This window comes from Tursiops truncatus, chromosome 13, assembly GCF_011762595.2.
Source record: "Tursiops truncatus isolate mTurTru1 chromosome 13, mTurTru1.mat.Y, whole genome shotgun sequence".
Lineage (NCBI taxonomy): Eukaryota > Metazoa > Chordata > Mammalia > Artiodactyla > Delphinidae > Tursiops > Tursiops truncatus.
The window spans coordinates 88,205,332-88,228,460 of NC_047046.1; the positions used below are offsets into that span (position 1 = coordinate 88,205,332).

At 51.2% G+C, this 23,129-nt stretch overlaps 1 protein-coding gene across 1 annotated transcript; it reads left to right on the forward strand.

The window, feature by feature from the left end:
- Positions 1-1,018: 1,018 nt before the first annotated feature.
- RBFA (ribosome binding factor A) lies at positions 1,019-17,384 on the forward strand. Its single transcript, XM_019937275.3, has 7 exons — positions 1,019-1,216; positions 4,165-4,207; positions 5,683-5,859; positions 6,419-6,531; positions 8,715-8,799; positions 13,202-13,272; positions 14,349-17,384. Exons 1-7 carry the CDS (start codon positions 1,089-1,091, stop codon positions 14,722-14,724), a joined length of 993 nt encoding a protein of 330 aa, XP_019792834.2. The 5' UTR covers positions 1,019-1,088; the 3' UTR covers positions 14,725-17,384.
- The last annotated feature ends 5,745 nt before the right edge of the window (positions 17,385-23,129 follow it).

Consider the following 23,129-nt stretch of genomic DNA (forward strand, 5'->3'; position numbering starts at 1 on the left):
TCGATCCTGATAAATTCTGATACTTTATTGGATTACATAGTCCCCCTGATACTCTAATCACTATCCATTTGTTTCAATCATTAAAAAAAAAAAAAAGGATTACTGAGCACCTTCTATGTGCCAAGTCCTGTTCTAAGTGCTGGGGCTGCTATAGGAAAAGAAGTCCCCACTGTCAATGCCCAGTATGGAATTATCAGGGATGACCATGAAGAGGGCTCTGAGGTGACTATGCCGCCTTTCTGGAGTAGTTTGGAAGCTGTGTCTTTCTCCACGTAGACTGGTGAGGAGGTATTACAGGAAGTGAGCAAACGAACTGGCAGCGTAAAGAGGAAGAAACTCGAGTCCTTCCTAGTGGTGCAGGCAGAAGGAGCTCTGCTCCGGGACGCCCACCCAGTTAAGACCTCTTACCTCCCTGCTCTTCATTTGATATTCTGTGGCAAGGGAGTTGAAATGCACCCTTCTCTGTTAGCTTCGTGCGTTTCCGTAAAGTGTATTCCTCGCTCCGCAATCTCCGCATCCGGGTGGTTTGTGCGCTTCCCCACCACAGAGTCCCAACCTCCCTTGCACTCGGCGGCATCTAGCTGAACCCAGCTCGCCGTGGGAGTACGGCGGGTGCGTGGCCCAGTCGCTCCGCCCACGCGCCAGCTGGCCCTGCCCCCGCACAAACGTCATCACGTCCCGTCCCCGCTCCTCAGTTACGTCATCAGGACCCGCTCTCCACCACGTGTCGTCTGGCCCCGCCCACAGGCGTCCCGTCCTTCACGTCACCCGGCCCCGCCTACTACCCCACCCACGCCGTGTCTAGCCGCCCCTCCCTCACGCGTCGTCACGCCTGTCCCTGGCCCTAGCCGCACGTCGCTCCGCCCCGCCGCTTCACGTCCCGCCTACCTGTCCTCCAGATGCCGCCTCGTCCTCTCGTCCCGCCCACAGTCTCCCGGCGACTTCGCACGTCGCCTCGCCCCACGTCGCCCCGAGCCGCCTCACGTCGTTCCGTTTGCACGTCTTTCCGCCCCGCGTTTCCCCGCCCCACGTCTCACTGCCAACCTCAGCCCGCCTCGCGTCACCCAGTAGGCCGTTGCTCGGCTGAGATGTGGGCGGCTCTCGGCGGGGCCGGGGGTCTCCATGTGGGGCTCCTTCTGGGCGGCGCTCGAGGCCTGCACAGCTCGCCTGTCTCCTGCGGCAAGAACCTACTCAAGAAATTTGCTTCGAAAACCAAGTACTGTTACCCCAGTGGGGGCGGGGGCTCCGGGGACGGTGGCCCGGGATGGGGGCTTCGCGGGTGGGAGGCTTGGCGGGGCGGGGGATCCGCGGGCGGGAGGCTTGGCGGGGCGGGGGGTCCGCGGGCTGGAGGCTCGGCGGGGCGGGGGGTCCGCTGGCAGGAGGCTCGGCGGGGCGGCGGCTCGGTGGGGCGGGGGGCTCCGCGGGCGGGAGGCTCGGCGGGGCGGGGGTCTCGGCGGGGCAGGGTGTTCCGCGGGCGGGAGGCTCGGCGGGGCGGGGGGCTCGGCGGGGTGGGGGCTCCGCGGGCGGGAAGCTCGGCGGGGCGGGGGGCTTGGCGGGGCGGGGTGTTCCGCGGGCGGGAGGCTCGGCGGGACGGGGGCTCGGCGGGGCGGGGGGCTCCGCGGGCGGGAGGCTCGGCGGGGCGGGGGGCTTCGCGGGCGGGAGGCTCGGCGGGGTGGGGGCTCCGCGGGCGGGAAGCTCGGCGGGGCGGGGGGCTCCGTGGGCAGGAGGCTCGGCGGGGCGGGGCGTCCGCGGGCGGGGAGCTCCGTGGAGCGGGAGGCTCCGCGGGCGGGGCGCTCGGCGGGGCTGGGGGTCCGCAGGGGTTCCACCGCCGACGCATTGGCCGGCGCCAGAGCTCCCAGCCGTGTCAGTAAGCGCAGCCGCCGCCTGTTAGGTTAATGGCTGTTGAAAGCTCACCAGGGAGCCCACCTCTGACAGTTAACGTTTTTCCCACCCAGCCTTTTTTCTGTTCTTTCACACAGCTGTGACGGTAAAGTTCTAAGTCTCCTAAAAGCTAAGAGTGCATCATGAATTTATGAAGCAAAGTGATGTATACATTTACAGTCCACTCTGGGTCCGAGGTTCCCAATCCTCGGATTCAACCAACCTTGGATTGAAAATGTTCCGAAAAAACTCCAGAAAGTTCTAAAACACAAAACCTGAACTTGCCTTGCTGGCAACTCTTTACATAGCATTAAGTAACCTAGAGATGAGTTAATGTATCCGGGAGGGTGTGCGGAGGTTATATGCAAATACAGCGCGTTGAGCATCCTCCAATTTTGGTATCTTTGGGGTCTTGTAACCAATTCCCCACAGATACTGAAGGATGATGAGTCTTGTTACTAGAAGCGTTTTTCGGGAGAGTAGTTGCATCACGTAAAGAGAGAAGGAAGAATTTCCTTTCCATATTAGTGCTTTCTCTGTGGGGTTAATTTGAGGAATAAAGAAAGCTTGTCACGATAGGTTTTTTTATGACGAGACGTAAGTATAATAAAATATGTTGACTTCATATCATCTCATTTAATTGTAGATATGTATATATGTATGTTTTAATACACGTTTTTAAAAGTTTAAGGTTTACAGAAAGATTGGCAAAGATGAGCAGAGCCCCCTGTAAGCACACTCAGTTTCCCTTCTGTTAGCCTCTTATGTTAGTGCGGCACATTTGTTACAATTGATGGACCAGCATTGACACATTATTATTAACTGAAGGCCATGTCTTATTCACGTTTCCTTAGTCTTTCCCTAACGTCTTTTTTCTGTTCCAGTATCCCATCCAGGGACCGCATTACATTTAGTCGTCATCATTTTAGGCTCCTCTTGACTGTGGCAGTTTCTAACTGTCCCTGTTTTGATGACCTCGACAGCTTGAAGAGTACCGGTTAGATATTTTGTAGGATGCCCTTTTGTTGGGATTGGCGTGATGTGTTTCTCTTGAGGATACTGGGCTTTGGTTTGGGGGAGGAAGACCACAGGTGTGAAGCACCATTTCATCACATCCTGTGGACACACACATGCTCTCAACATGGTGTATCACTGTTGATGCTGGTCTTGATTGACTGCGGTCATCTGTGTCTGTCAGGTTTATCCACTGTAAAGTTACCGCCCAGCCCCCCAATTCCATACTGTCTTCTTTGGGGGGAAAGTCACCGTATGCAGCTCACACCTAAGGAGTGGGGAATTATTCGAAATTCATGAATTATTCAAAATTTTGCAGGGGAGGTGTGTTTCTTCATTTATTAACTCAGCAGGATGGACTCACGGGTTATAATCCAGTACTACTTAATTTTGCTCGAGTTGTTCCAGCTTTGACCATTGCAAGCTCTTTCAGGTGGCTCCTATATCCCTTTGACACACCCCGTTGTTATGGGGTTTTGAAGTAGTTTTTAAATTAGAAAACTTTTTTTTTTTTTTTTAGCACTTCCTTACTTTCTGGCACCACAGGATGCCTCGGCCCTAGAATCAGCCATTTCTCCAAGGAGCTCTGGTTCCTTGATTGGAAACAGGGGTCAGAAACCATGATCTGAGAGCTTAGTATGTTTATTGCTACTGGGGTGTCTGTCTTTTAGACCCTTTCAGCTGGCAAAGCAAAAAAAAAATAGTGTTTATGTTAATCCCTGTATCTGTGCTTATCTACAAACGTTTCTGTGTGTCACCACCTGTAGCTGTAGTAAGTGAAACTTAAGTTTGTACTGATCTCCAGCCCTAATCCACTAGCACACGAATCATTCTCACTTCCTTCCCTTGCTTGTCTGCAATAGCGAGGGGCCTGGATCCCCCATCTGCCTTCTGTTTACTTAGCTGTTCAGTCCCAGTTGATGTGTGGCGGCATCAGGCGTTAACCCTCCCCTGGGAAACAGCTTTGTTCAGTAGAGGACAGTGCTCATGTGCAGTTTGGTAGGTGTGTTTTTAAGGTCCTCATTCTCTACCTTTGGGACTAGAGGTAGACTTTAGGTAAAAGTTACGAGCTTGAACTGAAACTGTTGTCTGTCTGTCCCCACAACCCGTGCTGCTGTTCATTGGGTATCTAAATCTTTTAGGCCCCTAGTAACCTAATTTCTATGTCCAGGGCTAGCCCGTTAGAAACAGTTACGACGTTAGCTTTTGTAACTGTTTGTTATTGATTTGCCGTCAGTATCCAGCATAGTTCTTATTTTCTCCCCATAGGAAGAAGTTTTGGTATGAAGGTCCTTCCTTGGGCTCTCACTTGGTAAGTATAGAGTAGTAGCGATGAGCCGCTTGAGAATCTCGGTGGGTGTGAGGCTCCAAAAGTCGGCAGCTCTCCAGCCCTTCCATTTCAGTATTGGAGGGGACACGGTCTGTAGCAGTGGGACTAGACACACTGGAACCACAGAATTTTTACCTTTAAAAAAAAATTACACCAGGGGACTTCCTGGCAGTCCAGTGGTTAAGACTGTGCACTTCCAGTGGTTAACCCTCTGCTGCAGGGGGTGTGGGTTCGATCCCTGGTTGGGGAACTAAGATCCCACATGCCGCACAGTGCGGCCGGAGAAAAAAGAAAACAAAATTTACGGGATGTCATATCTGTTATCAAATTCTAATATGGTAATGTCCGTTCAGAGTGTGTGTGTGTGTGTGTGTGTGTGTGTGTGTGTGTGTATAACACAGATATGTGTAGATACACAGGCATACCTTGTTTTATTGCATTTCCCGGATACCGTGTTTTTTACAAACAGAAGGTTTATGACAACCCTGCGTTAGCAGGTGATGTTAGCATTTTTTAGCAATATTTTTAATTAAGGTATGTATATTGTTTTTAGACATTGTTATTGCACACTTTAATAGACTACAGTATAGTGTAAACATAACTTTTTTTTTTTTTTTTGCGGTACACGGGCCTTTCACTGTTGTGGCCTCTCCCGTTGCGGAGCGCAGGCTCAGCAGCCATGGCTCACGGGCCCAGCCGCTCCGCTGCATGTGGGATCTTCCCGGACCGGGTCACGAACCCGTGACCCCTGCATCGGCAGGCGGACTCTCAACCACTGCGCCACCAGGGAAGCCCTAAACATAACTTTTATATGCACTGAGAAACCAAAAAATGCATGTGACTCACTTTATTGTGATATTTGCTTTATTGCGATGGTCTGGAATGAACCTGCAATATCTCTGAAATATACCTGTACTGTGAGAGTTTATGTAATGAATGGTTCTTGATAGAAAAAAATACACTGTATATACTAGAAACCACCGAATTGTACTTTTTTTTTTTTTGCGGTACGCGGGCCTCTCACTGTTGTGGCCTCTCCCGTTGCGGAGCACAGGCTCGGGACACGCAGGCTCAGCGGCCATGGCTCGCGGGCCCAGCCGCTCCACGGCACATGGGATCTTTCCAGACCGGGGCACGAACCCGTGTCCCCTGCATCGGCAAGTGGACTCTCAACCACTGCGCCACCAGGGAAGCCCCTCGAATTGTACTTTTTAAGAGGGAGAATTTTATGCTGTGTGGATTATATTTCAATAAAATTTTTTTTGGAAAAAAATATATGCTTGGCAGTACTCTTGATCTTTAAGGGATGGTAGGTGAAATCTAGAAGGGTCCTGGTCTGTAAAAATCTGTATCTTCATGAAAACTAAGATGGCCGAGAATGACCTTTATCGTCCGTTAGTACAAGTTTATGTACAGTTGTAATGTTGCCTGTGTGTCTGCCTTTCTTCTTAACGGAGACTCACAAGCCGTCTCAGTTGGCATCCCTGACAAAGAGCACCTCCAAGAGAGCCAGGAGGGAAGACCACGTGCGCCTGAGGGCCCTGAACGGCCTCCTCTACAAAGCGCTGAATGAGTTGCTGTGCACCCCGGAAGTGAGCCAGGAGCTCTGCGACTTGAATGTGGAGCTCTCCAAGGTAGGCCTCGGGGCCAGGGAGGGACTGCGGGCCTCGCGCCTCTGTCGTCGCCTGACAGTTAGAAAAGGCGGAAGGGATGCTCAGCGTGGCCGTCTGGGTATTAAGGAGAGGAAGGTGCTTGTGGGGTGCAAAAACAGTGTCTCACTGTGCACGGGTGGTGTTTGGCCAGACAGCACCGAGGGTGCTCAGAGCCCAGTAAGTGATGAAGTGGGGCGTCTGAAGGTCTGGGGGTCAGGTGAGCGGTGGGTGATCTGCCTTCATCTTGGTGTAAAGACACGGGAGGCAGCTTCTGCCGTCTGTGGCCCCAGAGCAGAGTGCGTGCAGCCAGAGGGAAAGGAGGAGGGGCAGTAGCAGCAGCTGAGGCGTTGCTGTGCGTGGGGTGAGGCTGGGCTCCCCCCGGGGAAGGGGACATTTCCCCCGTCCCCAGCGGTGTGCTTGGGGCGCTGGCCCTGGCAGTGGGAGCCTGAAGCCAGGACTGCCCGTGAGTTAGTGCGCCTCTCGCGACGCGCTCTGTCTCCAGGAGCCCAGGTGAGCTGAGAGTAACTGGGGCTGGGCTCAGGTCTCTCTGACTTCAGACTTCTCCACCTGCCGCGTGTACTGGAGGACGACTGTCTCTGAGGCTCAGAACGCAAACGTGGGGGCCGTCCTGCAGAGGAGCGCTGCGCACATGAGGTGAGGCCTCTCCTTGACCCTGCCTTCCAGCTGGTTTTGTCCACTATTTTTGCTTTTAAGGAAAATTTGGGAAGCATTTTCTTGAATTTCAGAGCAGAACTTACGCCTTCATATAAGCCATAACCTAGGTTAGCTGTTCTTGAAGTGTGATCCCGGGTCCTTTCTAGGGAGAGGTTGATGAGGTGAGAGCTTCTTCACAATGAGGTGTGGTTTTCCGTTCCCACCGTGTTGACATGTTGTACTGAAGCTATGGGGGTAAAACTGCTGGCCCAGATGTCCTGGTGGTCACTGTAGCTTCCGCACGTGCTTGTGGTAGTGCGCTGCCAGCTTTATTTAAGAGCATCCGTGACGCGTATCTCCACCCTTTGGCACATCTTGTTAGTATCTGTGGTGGGAAGTGCGCAAGAAGCTCTGGTGGTTGTCTCGGAACACTGCAGTTGCTGACTGTGCCCCAAAATAGACGCTTCACTTCAAAGAACAAGTGAACCAACTGTGGTTATTCATTTTTTTTTAACATCTTTATTGGAGTATAATTGCTTTACAGTGGTGTGTTAGTTTCTGCTCCGTAACAAAACGAATCAGCCATACATATACACATGTTCCCATATCTCTTCCCTCTTGCGTCTCCCTCCCTCCCACCCTCCCTATCCCACCCCTCTAGGTGGTCACAAAGCACCGAGCTGATCTCCCTGTGCTATGCGGCTGCTTCCCACTAGCTAGCTACCTTACGTTTGGTAGTGTATATGTGTCCATGCCTCTCTCTCGCTTTGTCACAGCTTACCCTTCCCCCTCCCCATATCCTCAAGTCCGTTCTCTAGTAGGTCTGTGTCTTTATTCCTGTCTTACCCCTAGGTTCTTCATGACATTTTTTTTTCTTAAATTCCATATATATGTGTTAGCATACAGTATTTGTTTTTCTCTTTCTGACTTACTTCACTCTGTATGACAGACTCTAGGTCTATCCACCTCATTACAAATAGCTCAATTTCGTTTCTTTTTATGGCTGAGTAATATTCCATTGTATATATGTGCCACATCTTCTTTATCCATTCATGACTATGGTTATTCAGATGTGGTATAGGACAGACATTTTCTGCAAAGTGGCAAAGTGAACCTGTCACTTCAGGGCACAGCTGACCATATTTGTTGCCAGTGGTAAAATTTAAGCTTTCAGTGAAAATCAGAATTTTAGAAAACTTGTATCCACCACTCTGAGTTTGACAGCCTCATGGTACATAAGACCCTTTTGATGAGATTGGAGGTGATGTATTGTAAAATACATCATCATCCTGAAAATCTGTGTGACCTGCTGAACCAGTATTTTCTAAAAGACCAAGGCATGAGGTTACAAAATCACATACAGGGAGAGATCGATTCAAAGGGCAAGAGGGCCAGTGGATTTTCACGTACAGAGAACGCGGTTCATGGATCTGGTTTCAGATTCCACATTGCAGTCTTTAATAAACTACTCTTTGTTGAGTTCTTGTGTAGCATCAGAGAAGATCTACACTTTTCTGAAAGGCTGTTCATATACGCTTTACTTTTCAGTTACAGATCTGTGTGAGGCCAGATTTTCTTCTATTTTAAACAAAATAACAACAGATTGAATACAGATAACAGATGAGAATCCAGCTGTTCCGTTATGCTGGGTATTAAAGGAATTTGCAACTACATAAGCAATGCCACTCTTCTCATTAATTTCTTCTAAAATATAGTAGTGGGCTTCCCTGGTGGTGCAGTGGTTGAGAGTCCGCCTGCTGATGCAGGGGACACGGGTTCGTGCCCTGGTCCGGGAAGATCCCACATGCCGCGGAGCAACTAAGCCTGTGTGCCACAACTACTGAGCCTGCCCTCTAGAGCTCACGAGCCACAACTCTTGAGCCTGTGTGCCACAACTACTGAAGCCCGCGTGCCTAGAGCCCATGCTCCGCAACAAGAGAAGCCACCGCAGTGAGAAGCCTGTGCACCGCAACGAAGAGTAGCCCCCGCTCGCTGCAACTAGAGAAAGCCCACGCCCAGCAATGAAGACCCAATGCAGCCAAATAAATAAAATAAATGTATTAATTAATTAATTTAAAAAAATCATGGCTCACCTCTTTGTGAGATGACATTTTCTGTTTCTGGCACTGTCACCCCTCCACCAAGTGTCACCTGTGACTGCACAAATCTCTTTTTCTCTCCAGGCACCTTTTGATGTCCCAGCAGACCCTGAGGAACATGCCGCCAATAGTGTTTGTTCAGGACAAAAGAAATGCAGCTGCAGTGGAGGTAAGGCTTTTACATAATTACCTGTTTATGATGTAAACTTTTATATGGGTAAGATTTTAAATTTAATTTTTAAATATTCAAAAGATAACGTATACAGTTTTTAAAAGGTAATAGAAGGGTACAGATGAAAAGTAAGGCACCTGTGCCTTGTTCTCAGCCCTGTTCCCCAGAGGTAACCATTTTGTATGGCTTTAATGTTTGAATGCTTGTCAGTATAGCCCTAACTAGTAAAGCAGATCCCTCTCTCTCTGTTTACAAACTTGAAGCAGTCAGAGCTGCCCTCCTGTGCTTACCTCCTTCTCTCACTTCCCTAGATTTCAGTCTGTCTCTGGTTACTTTACACTGTTAAGGCTGACACACTTACGTTCTGTCCTGTAACTGTAATTGTTTCATACTTATTTTCCTTGTTTTAGGTATAGGTTAATTATAAAGGTTAAAAACCTGTTAAAACATACATACGTTTTAATCTGGGTGGTGGTTGCTTCGTGGTTATTAAGGTATGTTACACATTTAAAAAGTTTACCGAAGAAACAATAGCATTTATGGGATTATGATTAGGTTGCTGTTACTCACTGTAGGACTAGATAGTATTCAGATTCACAGAGGGGAAAAAAAGTCTAATTGTACATTGTCGTCCTTTGTTATTCATGATACAAGCGATACTGAAAACATTATGTGGATAACTTTGATAGATGTGTGATTTCCTAGCTAGAAGGGGAACAGGAGTGAAGTTGCAGTGCCGCTTACAGCTCAAGTGGAGTTTAGGTCATGGGTGTGCTGTGCAGATACTCAGCAGGAATCCCCGGGCACGTCGGGTGGGGCTGGTGGGAGGACCCACCTGTCTCAGAGGATGAGCCCTCAGCTGGCTCGTCCCTCTCTCTGTGGAGGAAGAATTCAGAGCTGCAAGGTCCTACCTGGCTGTGTGGGTTCCTTTCCAGCAAAAGTCACTGGAGGGAGGGAGGTGCATGCGAGCTTAAGCGTTTCTGGGAGGGCCTTATTCCGGAGGCCGTGCTGATGGGTGTTTGCATTGGAGACCTCTAGCGTCTGTCCTGCCCCGTGTGCTCCGGGGAAGTGGCCAAGGGTCGGACACGTGCCACGCGGTGATGGTGGGTCCTGCATGTGCCCAGAACTCAGCTGTTGACCTGGGGGCCAAGGGTCGGTCAGGCCTCGGCTGGCGCCTCAGAGTCCTGCAGTTTCCGCCTCACTGTAGTTAGAAGTGAAGGCTGGACCAGAGGGGTTTCTGATCTGGGTAGGTGATCATTTGAGGACATGGTCATTGCTTCCCCTCGCGTAAGTCAGGGCAGTGTTTTTCAAACACTGTGTATGTTTTTAATAGATTTAAAGTCAGCTGTTGATAAAGCACTTGGCTAGAGACAGACATTTGAAATTGGGAGTCCTGGACGAAACTCTGAGTCTTCTATCAGTCCGTTTATTTCTGTCTTATGTTGGTTGCACCAAAAATCACAGGTAGTTGCAACTGCTAAAGTGTTACCAGTTTCAGCAGCTTACCTTGCATCCTCAGGATAATCTTCAGGTCACCAGTCTGGACATTTGAAAGAGAACTAGTAATGAGCTCTGTCCAAGCTGCACCCTGAGTAATTCAGCAATATTGATGGTACTGTCAGTAAGCACAGGCGGAGGCGCTCGTCAGGAGAGGGCGAACGAAAACCGGATTCCAGCGCGCACCCCTCCGTGAGGGCTTTCCTTACAGGAGTGAGGGTGCGAGCGCCGAGGGGTGGGGCCTGGCGGAAGGGCGGCTCACAGTGCCGCGCTAGAGACTGGCCGTCCCCAGGGAAGCTGAGTCTGTGACCCTCGAGGCCCCCTACCCCCACCCCCCGCAGTACCCACGGACTTGGCCGGGAACGTTGGCACAGGGTCTCTGGCGAGTGCAGTTAGCAGAATGGACGGACGTGCTCTGGAACAGTCCCCTGACCCACCTCCCTCCGGCCGTGGAGCCAAGGAAAGGCCACGCGCTGAGAGCTTCTGTTCATAAAACGTTCAGGAAGAGCCTGGCTAATCCTTGGTGTTGGAAGTAAAAGTAATGGCTGTCACGGGGAGGGGAGTGAGCAGGAGGGGCCTGAGGAGGCCTCTGGGCTTCACCTTCTAAAGGTGTCGCGGCCGTGCCCACACGTGTGTTCAACGTGTGGGATGTCACTGAGCTACGCTTCATGGTTTGTGTGCCTTTCCCACAGATGTTGCGCTTCAGTCGAGGTTTTTAAAATGTTGACTTTTACTGTAACTATAGAGGAAACAACTTTTTTATCTGAACTTTTAAGGGAAATACATAAGCTCTGACGCCAGTGTTGTGGTACCTGCACACTCGTCTCCCCACTGACGGTCAGGCTTCCCAGAGCAGGTGTCGGGCAGCCGGCGACCACCGCGCAGGGGCACCCACTGCCCCACTGCGCATGGTCTGGCCCGCACCATCTGAGCTCAGAGCTCCCCTTCCACAAGAAGTTAGCCCGGCGGCCTGTGTTTAAAGTGTTAGAGTTTGAGGTTGTGTTTGGATTTGGTTCTTTGTTAATAAAATAAGCTTTACCGAGGCTTAATTTATGTTGAGTTGCGCCTCCTTTGACAAACGCATACCTTTGTGTCATCGCCACCCCTGCTCACCCCGGTCAGCTCTCCCCTACCACCCGTCTGGTTTCAGTCACTGTAGGTTAGTTTTGCCTGCTGAGATTTCTGTAATTTCACATGAATAGAATCGGGATGTTGTCTTTTGCCTCTGGCTTTGCTCGGCACAGTGTTTTTGAGATTCATCCACGTTGTTTCACGTGTAAGTAGTTCCCTTTTTATTGGTAAGCGGCATCCATCGTACAGCTGTACTGCAGTTTACTAACCCATTCACTTTTTCATAGACATTTGTCTTTTTTCCCACTCCTTGGCTATAAAGAGTGAAGCACTGTGAACGTTTGCGTATAGATGTTTGTGGATGTATGTTTTGTTTCATTTAGGTCAGTTCCTAGGAGCAGCAGGCGTATGTTTAACTGTCAGAAAGCTGCCAGGCTGCTTTAACCACGGCCGTGCTGTAGGCACTCCCACCGCAGCGTCAGGGTCCCTGGGCCTCCACGCCCTCGCCAGCCCCTGGCGTTGCCATCCTGATGGCTTAAGCTTGCATTTTCTTTTTTTAATTTTAGCTGCGCTGTGTCTCTGTTGCAGCGTGCCGGCTCTTCGTTGTGGGCTTCTCTCTAGTTGCAGCGTGCGGGTTTAGTTGCCCCGTGGCATGTGGGATCTTAGTTCCCCGACCAGGGATGGAACCCGCAGCCCCTGCATTGGAAGGCGGATTCTTAACCACTGTGCCACCAGGGAAGCCCCCTAAACTTACATTTTCTTGGTGACTAATTATATTGAGCGTCTTTTCATGTGCCTGCTGGTCATTCCTCCTTTTGTGGATCAGTTAAAGTCTCTTGCCCATTTTTAATAAGGTTTGCTTATTATTGAGTTGTGTAGGTTCATTGTATATCTGGTACAAGTCAGTTGGCAGAAATCTTCATTGTGAATATTTTCTCCCACTTTTAACTTTGGAGGAGGCCGCTTTGTCCTTGTTTTGTAGCATCGTCAGTCCTGTTCCTGGTATTTTCTGTGGACTGATTTGTCTCCAGTTCTTCTTTTCACCTTTGTGGTTTGATTGGTGTGTCACCGGTTGGTGATGATGCTTTAGTTCCTGCATATGACAGGGCCCAGTTGTGGACCAGGCTCGCCGGGGCTTGCACTGAAGCAGGAGGTCGGGTCTCAGTGCACGGCCCCAGTAGGACGACCTGGCGGCAGTCAGAAGAGACGCGTGAAGGTGGAGAGGCCCTTCACGGGCCCTGCTGAGGAGCAGGGTCTGTCCCCAGTGTAGGCCCCTCAGCCCCTGCAGGACCGGAGCCACACGCTAGACTTGGGACGCTCACGTTACCGCACTGGGGGGTTTCCCCGCAAATTCTGCGGCAAAATTGAAGCATTTTATGAAACTTCGTTAGAAACCAGTAAGCGTTAGTAATTCAACTAATATTTAACTGGTTTCTTTGTAAATTTGACTGACATTTACAAGTTTTAAGTGTAGTTTTCAAGAAGCCTCAGTTCATTATCAGAGAAAGTGTGCTTGAGGTAGCGGGTGTGGGCAGCGACACGGGGAGGAAGGGCGGCGGGCGGGCTTGAGGTAGCGGGTGTGGGCAGCGACACGGGGAGGAAGGGCGGCGGGTGGGCTTGAGGCAGCGGGTGTGGGCAGCGACACGGGGAGGAAGGGCGGCGGGCGGGCTTGAGGTAGCGGGTGTGGGCAGCGGCACGGGGAGGAAGGGCGGCGGGCAGGCTTGAGGCCGTGGTGGGGCTGGCACCGGGCAGCGGATGCTCGCACTCAGCCGGCGCCCGGCTCCGACGCAGGCAGTGCGTCGAGCATCACCCTCTGTCTGTTCCTTTTCAGGTTGATCGGTTACTGGCAATCGCTGATTTTGGACCCCCGGATGAAAAAGACTTTGAGCAAAATGATTTCAGGTGATACGTGTGGGCATATGTTTTTGATTCGGGCAGACACCCAGGTGTGGACTTGCTGGTCTCCACAGCAGCTGCACAGTCCTGCCTGTCCCCAGCCAGGTGTCAAGGGGCAGCAGGTCCTGCTTTGTGCGCTTGGCTCTTGCCCTGGGGCCCAGCCCGGTGTCGGCGTGCAACTGGTGAGCTACCCAGCACCTGGGCGAGGCTGTCAGGAGGGCCTTGGGGGTCCACACAGAAGTGCTGGGGCCTGGACTCTGAGTGCTGGCAGTAGCGGTTCATCCTCTCCACTCCCTTGGCACACTGCTGCCTGGCAGGCCCTGTTCTCGTACTTAGGGAACATCTGTGAACAGTAAATGTCAGGTTAGGCCTCTGAGAAGGTGACGTGAGGATTCGGAGGTGGGGGGAGCCCCATTCCAGGTGAGGGAGCAGCTGCACCACGTGTCTGGCCTGTGTTGCATAGATCAACTGTGTCAGCATCATATGGGTACTGTCAGGGCCTCGGGGTGGGGACCCCCAGCCAGCCTGCCAGGGGATGGGCTGCAGCACTCAGACCCCTGAGCTAGAGCAGAGGCCCCAGGCGGCAGTGAGTCCCCGGGTTCCAGATCAGCAATGAGTGGACGTGGGGAGAGGCGGGTGGGGAGCCCTTCCAGATCAGAGAGTTGGGGTTAGAGGCAGGATGTGGCCAGATTTGGGTTTTGAAAAGATTGCTCTGGTTTTGCTCTCAGAATAGATGCTTCTCTTTTGGTTCATCAAGTAACCTGAGCGACAGATCTAAAGAACCCTCCCCCGTCCCCCCAATAACTCTGTTTAACTAGCCTAGTGTACTAGCCGTGTTTAAGTGGGGAAAAAATGAAAACGCATTTAATGTCAGTACACAATGGCTGCACCAGAAGTATGCTGGCCTGAGCCACACACGGGCTTCAAGAGTGCTGGCCGAGAGGTTCTGGACTGGAGAACGCCAGACCAAACTGCCCTTCTGTCCAGTTTCCACAGTTTCCCTTAGAGAGGTGCTAGGACAGTGCATAAGCAAATGGCTCTAGGAAGTATTGTGCATGGTGTGGATTTCTTCTCCCCTCCAGCGCCCCCGAGGCCCTGGACACTACATCGCCACGTGGTACCCTGGGCCCTGCCGCACCGTCAAGTCTGTGTGGGATCGACCACGAGGCTCTCAACAAGCAGATCCTGGAGTACAAGAGGAGGAGAGAGAAGGGGTGTGGGAGCACGGGCCCAGCGTGGCTGGAGCCCACAGCTGAGCTGATGAGGAAGAGGAAGGCCGGGCCCTGCGTGGACGACGACCTCCTGCCCAAGGACTGCCTGTGGGAGACGGGGAGTGACGGGCCCCTGGACGACGGGGCCCTTCCCGAGGAGCACACCCCAGGACGCAAGGGGGCTCCAGGGGCAGAGGGGAACCAGGGGCAGAGAGAAAGGATCGCGGGTCCCGACCCGCTCCCGTGAGCACACAGAGACCCGTGCTGCTGGTGCCCCTGGGATGCCCTCGTGCAGGTGCAGGCTGAGCTGTGCGGGTGTCACCTCTGAGCCCTTCAGACCTATTGCTGTGCTGCAGTGAGAGATGGGGCGAGGCTGTGGAGAGGGTGTGAAATCTCTTAGGTCAATGGCGTGTGGTCTGCTGTCCATATTTGGGGTTCCAGGCTTGCATGTTCGCTTGCTCACTAGAGTTTGTCCACGGCCCCCAGATCCATACTTGTGGCACTTTCATGGTCGTTCTTGGACACGCACAGACGAGTGGGATGCACATGTGGCCTGTGGTCACACCAGGCACTGCTCTGTCTGCTTTGTTCATCTTGGGCTGTGAACAGCCACCCTCTCTGATCTGGTTAGCGCCACGTTAGTGCCTTCTGACAGAGATTTCACTCATGGTGCCTAAGTGCAAGAGGCCGTGATGTGTTTCCTAGAGAAAGCACGTGTTAGATGAGCCTCTTTAGGAAATAAATAATCATTTAATTCTGACACAGAAACGTTGTCCTGGGCTTGGGGCATCTCCATTTCCCAACTATCATTGACCTTGAAACACTGAAAATGATAAAGTTCAGATTATTGGAGAAAGGTACACTATTAAGCTAAAGCAAGGAAACCTGTAACGTGGCTTTTCAGGGAGTGTAATTTCCCTGCCTGTAAACTGTTTCGGGAAGGAAAGCGTTGCCTTGCCTCTGCAGCAGTGGCAAGCCCCAAATGCCACTTTCCGTGTCGGCATCTGGGACCAGGTGTGATGCCCCAGCAGGGATATGGCACCAGGAAGCTCCGTCTCTGCCGGGACACTGGCCCCCTCTGAAGGGACGGCATCGCGGGCCGCCCTGTGGATGCTCCAGGCATGTTGCTGTTTGAGTGGTGCTTGTGGGATCCTGCCCCGGAAGGGTGCACGTAGCCTGTGTGGGGGCTGTTTCCATTAGGAGTGTGGGTTGCTTACACAGCCTCTTACGACCAGAGAAGAAATGTCCAGAGGGAGGATTGACCTGTGTTAAAATGTGCACGGGATGTGTCCTGATCAGGTGTGGTAAGATGACAGAGTTGGAAACTGCTACCTTGAAAGAAGAGTTCTTGACTCACAGCTCCCGAGAGGAGGGGTGCACCACGCTGCACGGGGCCCACGAGGAGCGCCAGGGTCTGTCAGCAGGCCGAGGGTGAGGAGGAAGCGTGGCTGAACCTGTCTCGAGGCTCCTGGAGGACGGAGTGGGCCAGGTAGGATGAGCACATCTGGGCAGGCCTGGGGTCGGACAGCTTGGTCATTTCAGCAGGCTCCGGGCTCTAGGGGTGGCTTCCAGTTGTCCAGTCCCTGGCCCTGGGGTGACTTGGGGCAGAGGAGACACTGGCCGGGGAGGGCTCGGGCTTGGCTGGTTTGCGTGTGAGTGGTGCGCTCACGGGGAGCTAGCCAGCTTGCGGAGGGATCTCTCCCCAGCCCACAGGCCCCCAGGATGTCAGAACATTACAGAAAATAAACACCGTGGTTAATACCCGACAGCACTGAGCAGTCTTCTCCACTGACTGCGTCTGGGCCTACACTGCAGAAAGTGCCCAGATCCCAAATTGCGAGGGGCAAGCATGGTGGCAGGCGATGAGTGCACTGGCCCTGTGGGTGCAAGAAGCCGGGACCGTAGGAGAGGCGGGTGCACGATGCCGCTTGCCCTTCTTCCTGCCTGTGCCCCAGCCTAAGTTCTCTGTGAAGTTAAGTGGCAGGAACAGGAGTTTTTTGCTCAGACCAGGAGTTTTTGGTTTTGCTCCATACTCTTACAGGAAGGAGTTACAGTGGTTTGTAAGGGTACAAGAGGGGCCAGGAGTCAGACAGACGGTGTAAAAGGAAGGAGCCTGGGACATGACCCTGGATGTCCTCCACAGGCCCTGGAATGCCGGTGCTGGGACGGCTGATCCCTGACAGCCCTGCACCTGCCCCAGGCACCTCACCACAAGTGCAGATGCCGTGTAATAGCTGCAGGCACTCTGCACATTTGATGTGAAAAGAGACAAAACTGAATACAGGACGCACCCAGCTCACCTTTCGTGTCATTCAAAGGGCATAGAACTTTGCTTCCTCAGAGCACATGGAAGGAGCTCCCAGGCTGCTGGACGCGTGGAGCTGGGGAGTGGCCGCTCAGAGATGGGGGGAAGCTCCGTGCCCTTCCCGGTCCCTCGCCCTGTTCACCTCTTCCATCTGGCTGTTCCCGGGTTACATCCTGTCATAGTAAACCAGTGACCTGCAGGTGGAGCTCATTAGCAACCAGATGTCCTACAACTTAAACTTACTGAAGACAGAACAAAGGGACTCTGACTATGGATATCTTAGAAAGGGCCCTCTGAGCAGCCAAAGAACAAAGCTGAAGATGACCGAATATTAAGCATGTGAAAACAGCCAATAGGAAAGAAAAATTGACAGTCTTCCAGGGGAGCACTGCCCACGAAAGTTACTTTTAGTCTTGAAAAACTTCATGTTCTTCAAAAGGGTTTTTCTACCTTGAGTTTTCCTCTGATGTCTTGGCCTTCCAAGTCCTATCAGTAAAGTTCAGAATACCTAAAATTTTCTTACGGCATCTTCTGTTCAAGAATTTGTGATACGTATAGTTTTCTGTTGTTTTTTTTTTAATAAAAAGAGTAAGTAGTTTTCATCATATGTTTTAAAAAGCATATTCAAGTCATCACCATCAAAACTGTGACGTATCTAAGCTCTAGAGTAAAAGATGGGGAAAGCCTGAGCAAGTGAACTGCCCCATCGTCTACCTGCCTGTGGGCTCAACACCAGCCTGTTGAGAGGTGTGGACACCCGTATCCGAAGGTCGCGTTTCAGAATTTGCTCAACACTTAATTGAAGGTTATCAAAGCTGTGTAGAATGGAACACTGGAAAGAACCATGCGTCATGTGACAAGGTAGAGCTCAAAGTTGCCGTTTAAAGACAGTTCGAGATGAAGAACCAGAATCTATCAGATGAAGTTTGACAGGAATACACACAGACTCCTGTGTTTGAGATTTAAAATGTTAATAAGCTACAGGATTGTGGGTTAGGTGAAAAGGGTCTGGTGGTCCCACTGAGTTCTGGCTGAGCTGAGGCGGGCGCGCTGCTGAGGCTGTGGATGGGAGCTGCGGCTTGGCCGGGGGTGGCTGTCACTCTGGCACCGGACCCTGGAGCCGAGTTTAAACAGGACTTCGATGGTAGGGGACGATGCCCTGGGAAGGGTTGGCTAAGCCTGTTGTGAGACACGCAGGGCAAGCTGCAAGGTTATTCCGTGGTGGAGGAGAGCTGAGACCAAGACCGGCAGCAGCAGCTGAGGAGGAGGCCTGAGCTCCCCGCCTGGGGCACCTGCAGGTCAGCTTTGAATCTGCATTTTTACCTTGAGATGTTACCTCTGTTAGAGGCAAAGGCTCCTTGCTAAGTGTTTGACTCACATTCACCCCTCTTTTCCCCAGCCCCCCACTTGTCACCCGCCTGCAGGCTTGCTTCTCTCCAGGACCCCTCAGCACAAGAGGCCACTCGAGCCACAGCCCTGTGGGCAGGGTCCACGCTTGCGCACAGCCTCCTCTCCCGGTGCCTCACTGCGCTTGCTCCTGCGGCTGCATCGGGGCTCACGCTCGTCCCGCTGCTCCCGCCTCTCCTGGTGAAGAGCCCACAGGCCCATAACCCCGTCCCCAAGGCCCTGAAATGTGGGCGTCAGCCTCTCGGGGAGAGCCACGGCCCTCGAGACCTGCTAGGCAAGAGTGGAGCACGTGCCGATCGCCAGCAGCGGACTGCTGTTCAGGTTTGCCCCAAAGTCGAAGGCAGACGTTCTTGCTCAGAGGAAGGAGAAGACAAGCAGCAAACGCAGGAGTGGCTTTGAGGCTCTCTCTCACCCTGTGCCTGAGAAAAGCAGAGAAGAAACAGATGCGGAGCCAAGAAACCAGACAGACATTGGGCATTGGGATCACTGGAAAAAATCCGGGTTTGAGGGTGAGTGGGAGAAGCAGAGAGAAGACAAGACACGATTCTCTGCATACAAGGAGGGTGGAGCCCTGGGTCATCCAGGTCCGACAGGCGGAAGAGGCAATGTGCTGCAGAGAAGGGCTTTCCAGCCATTTGACTCTTAAACCTGCTGCCCTGGGTTCAGTGCTTGGATCTGACGCTTGGTGGCGGAGTGGCCTCTGCTCCGTTTTCTCCGTGGTCGGGATACTGGTAGCATCTACCTCAGAGGTCACTGGGAGGACTGCCTGGGTGGCACGTGTGGCAGCACTTAGCAGAGCCTGGCACATGGTGTGTGCTCCACGAGTCCCAGTTCTCGGTGCTGCCTTCCTAGGGCTTTGGGTTCAGTGACAAGTAAAGGGACTGAGGGGGGCAGTTGGTTCCGTCATGTCCTTTGGTGGAGATGCACACAGTCTACCTCGTGAGGACGTGCAGAGCAGGACTGTAGGTGCCCCTGGCTGGAGCTGGCTGGGCCTCTGCAGGGTGGGCCCACAGACGTGACTGAATTGTACACGTGGCCAGGTTTTCATGTCTTTGGGACATGAAGATGAAAGGAGGAGATCAGAGTCTGCCTGTTAGAAGTGAAATTTGTTGATCAGAACCCAGAGCACCAAGGATACACCTGAAGAGCCTTATTTATGCAAACATCTCTGCAACCCCAAAATAAATCCTGTTGGGAAAGCAGAAGCACAAACAGCCTTCTCTCTCAGGTTTTGTCTCTGGAACATGAGTACCCCTGTGTGGCTCTTCTGCATTAATTTGAATACCGTCCAGCACTAGACTTGAATAACACCCGAACAGGAAGCTGAATGTTGACAAGTTGTTTTCATTCTGGAAAGTGAAGCTTAGTGTGATTCTTAGGTGTGGACTCCTTATACCCTCCTATGTTGAGATTCCCAAGCTGCGGCCACAGTCCACCCGGTTAAGCCGGTCATGGGGTCTCAGGAGCCCCCTCGGAGGAGATGGGACTCAGACATCCGGGATAAACAGTATGGAGGAGATGAAAAGATGCAACAGAGCATCACACAGTCCAAGGCCAGTGGTCAACAGAGACCCACCAGGTCCCGTTAGGGACTTCTCTGTTTTGTTTCCAAACCTCCCTCCCCAGCTTGGCTCGTTTGTAGGCCTCAAGCTCCACGTGCTCGGATACATTGCCTTGTCTTTCTGGATGCCTCCTGGGCGTTTCTGATGCTCCTGTCTTGCCAGGCCGAGACCAGAACTCACACTCATGCCCTCAGAGGCTGAAGAGAGGACGTCTCAGTTCTGCATGAAAATTCATGGCGCTGCAGTAGCATTCACGTTGAAGAAACATGTCTTCTGCTTGCATTGGGAGGAACCCCTGCTTTGCAGTGGAAACAGCACCAAACTGGCCAAGTCTAGTAGGATGGCAGCAGAATTCCAGCTTTCCTAGATCTCGGGGCACCTTCCCTTTCTAATCCCCCCCCTCCAACACACACTGTCAGTGCAGTGTCTTAGTGCAAGAGTCTTGGTAGCCTTCCCTGCCACCAGGCCTTGGTTTCTGAAACTCTGAATCTTGGTGCGACGAGGGTTGGAGGCAGGGTGGAGGGAATCATGCTTCTTTCCCTTCTAGAACAGGAACTATGCAGATTGGCCCATCTTCCAGATTTCAGCCATGCAAGGTGTCAGGAGTGAATTCTCTGTCCCCCAGGTGCAGAGGGCAGATGGAAGGTACTGTCACATTCCCCTGGGGGTGGGTGCTTGGGTGCCCAATGACTCACCTCTAGAAACATCCAAGCAGCAGCTTCTTTCCCTGAGAAAACTTAAGCTCTGTCTAACCAGGCACTTTGCTGGCCATGCTGTGTGGGAAGCAGTTCTGACTCAGCCTTTCACCGTCTCCCCTTACCCTCCGTGAAGTGCACACAGGTAATCAGACCAGTGTTAAGAGAACTCCCTTCCCTTCACGGCTCTGAGGAATCTTTGGTGGAAGACGGATGTGGGACGTCTCATTGTGCCACATAATCCAAGATGACATGCAGTCACTATACAACTGCTGCTGAGATCAGAATCCAAGTGTTCCTGGTAAATGTGGAAGCAATCTAACTTACATCTATTTTTAAAAAATAGGTTTTCAGTAACTGAAGGGAAAAAATGTAGCCTACAATATATTTTATTTAGCTCTGGACAACGGTTCCCAGTTTTATAGAATGCAGGTCCCTGCAACACTGTTTTCTGTACGTATTTTCAAATTCACTTATGCCTAGCACCTCTCAACATGGAGCATGACATTACTAGGTACAGCTTTTTAAAGTAAGCTGTTCTGGGAAGAATGTGTATAGAAGGAACTCTCAAATGTCCAATAAAGCTTCTTCCCTCAGCCCCAAACATAAAATTCCCCTCTGTGCCTCCACTGCATGCAGATGGCTCAGGCACTGGCTCTGGAAACGTGCTTGATGCCGGTTCTGCAGAAATTAGTGAAATGCAATGGGGAGAGATGCCCCCGAAGCTGGCAAACATTTGGTGTGGGGTGGGGGCTGGTGGGCGGGTGCTGAGCCATGTCAGAAGAGCGGCCAGCTGTGTTCATACCGTGACCAGCATGATGGTGGCATCCGTGTTGTGTAGGCTGGTCCTTCCATCTGGATAAGTGCAATTCCTGATGTCAGTCCCTGCTCAGGCCCACGACTTGCAACTTGGCTTGTGGGCTGGATGGCTGCATCATACACTATTAGGATCAAGAAGCCCCATCTGGCTCCCATGCCCAACTACTGGATCTTCAAGGCAGGTTTCATCAGAGATATATTAATCTTGGTCACAAAGCCAAGAATGATTGTGTGTGAGTGTATTTTAGTGACCAGAAGAGGAAAAGTGGAGAAAGAACCATTGAGAAATGACAAAAGATTCATTGCAAAATCTTGCCTGAATTCTGTGTAACTCTTAGAGGCTGGCAGTGTAGTACATATAACAGAGCACTATATCCTAACTTTTCCCCCCCAAAATGAAGAGGCAGGAATGCTTCCCACCTTACTCTAGAAGGCCAGTATAACCCCAATACCAAAGCCAGACAAAGACACTACAAAGTAAGAAAAGTAAAGACCAATATCCTTTGGACATTGATGTAAAAATCCTCAACAAAATACTAGCAAACAGGTTTCAGCAAACAGGTTTCAGCAGCATGTTGAAAGGATTAGGGCTTCCCTGGTGGCACAGTGGTTAAGAATCTGCCTACCAATGCAGGGGATATGGGTTCGTGCCCTGGTCCGGGAAGTTACCACATGCCACAGAGCAACTAAGCCTGTGTGCCACAACTACTGAGCCTGCATTCTAGAGCCCACTGTCCACAACTACTGAGCCCGTGTGCCACAACTGCTGAAGCCCATATGCCTAGAGCCCATGCTCCACAACAAGAGAAGACACTGCAATGAGAAGCCTGTGCACTGCAACCAAGAGTAGCCCCCACTCGCCTCAACTAGAGAAAGCCCACATGCAGCAATGAAGACCCAATGCAGCCAAAAGTAAATAAATTTTAAAACTTTAAAAAACTAGCCTTAAAAAAAAAATAAAAAAGGATTATACACCATGACCAAGTGGGATATATTCCTGGAATGCAAAGTTCAACACAGGAAAGTCAGTGTTACATGCCACATCAACAAAATGATAGGAAAAACCACATGATCATCTCAAATCATGCAGAAAAAAACGAGACGAAATTCAACAGCCTTTCATGAAAAAACACTCAACAAAATAGGAATAGGAGGAGACCTTAATATTTATAATATCTGTATATGAGAAACCCACAGCAAACACAATAATGGTGAAAGACTGAAAGCTTTTCCTCTAAGGTCAGGAACAAGACAAAGATGTTTGCCTGCTTTCACCATTTCTGTTCAACATAGTACTGAACGTTCCAGCCAGAGCAAGTAGGTAAGAAAAAGAAAAGGCCTCAAATTAGAAAGGAAAAAGTAAACTCATCTGTTTGCAGATGAATGGTCTTATGTGTGGAATATCATAAAGATACCACATGCAAAAAGCTGTTAGATCTGATCAATGAATTCTACAAAGTAGCAGGATTCGAAGTTAACACACAAAAAGCAGCTGCATTTCTATACATGAGGAATGAATGATCTGAAGACATTACAGCGAATTCCCTGGCAGTCTAGTGGTTAGGACTCAGCGCTTTCACTGCCAGGGCCTGGGTTCAATCCCTGGTTGGGGAATGAAGATCCCACAAGCTGTGTGGTGCAGCCAGAAAAACAAACAACCCCCCCCCACCATATTACAATAATAATTACATTTACAATAGCACCAAAAAGAATAGAATGCTTAGGAAATAACCAGGAAGGAGAAAGACTTGTACAATGAAAACTACAAGACATTCTGAAAGAAATTAAGCGAAATAAGTGGAAACCTCCTGTGTTCACTAATTGGAAGACTTACTATTAAAACACCAATATTACTCAAGCGTTC

Coding starts and splice junctions, on each gene's coding strand:
- RBFA (XM_019937275.3), top strand. CDS start 1,089: ATGTGGGCGGCTCTCGGCGGGGCCGGGGGTCTCCATGTGGGGCTCCTT. Junction 1,217..4,164: donor AAATTTGCTTCGAAAACCAA/GTACTGTTACCC, acceptor TTCTCCCCATAG/GAAGAAGTTTTGGTATGAAG. Junction 6,532..8,714: donor AGGAGCGCTGCGCACATGAG/GTGAGGCCTCTC, acceptor TTTTCTCTCCAG/GCACCTTTTGATGTCCCAGC.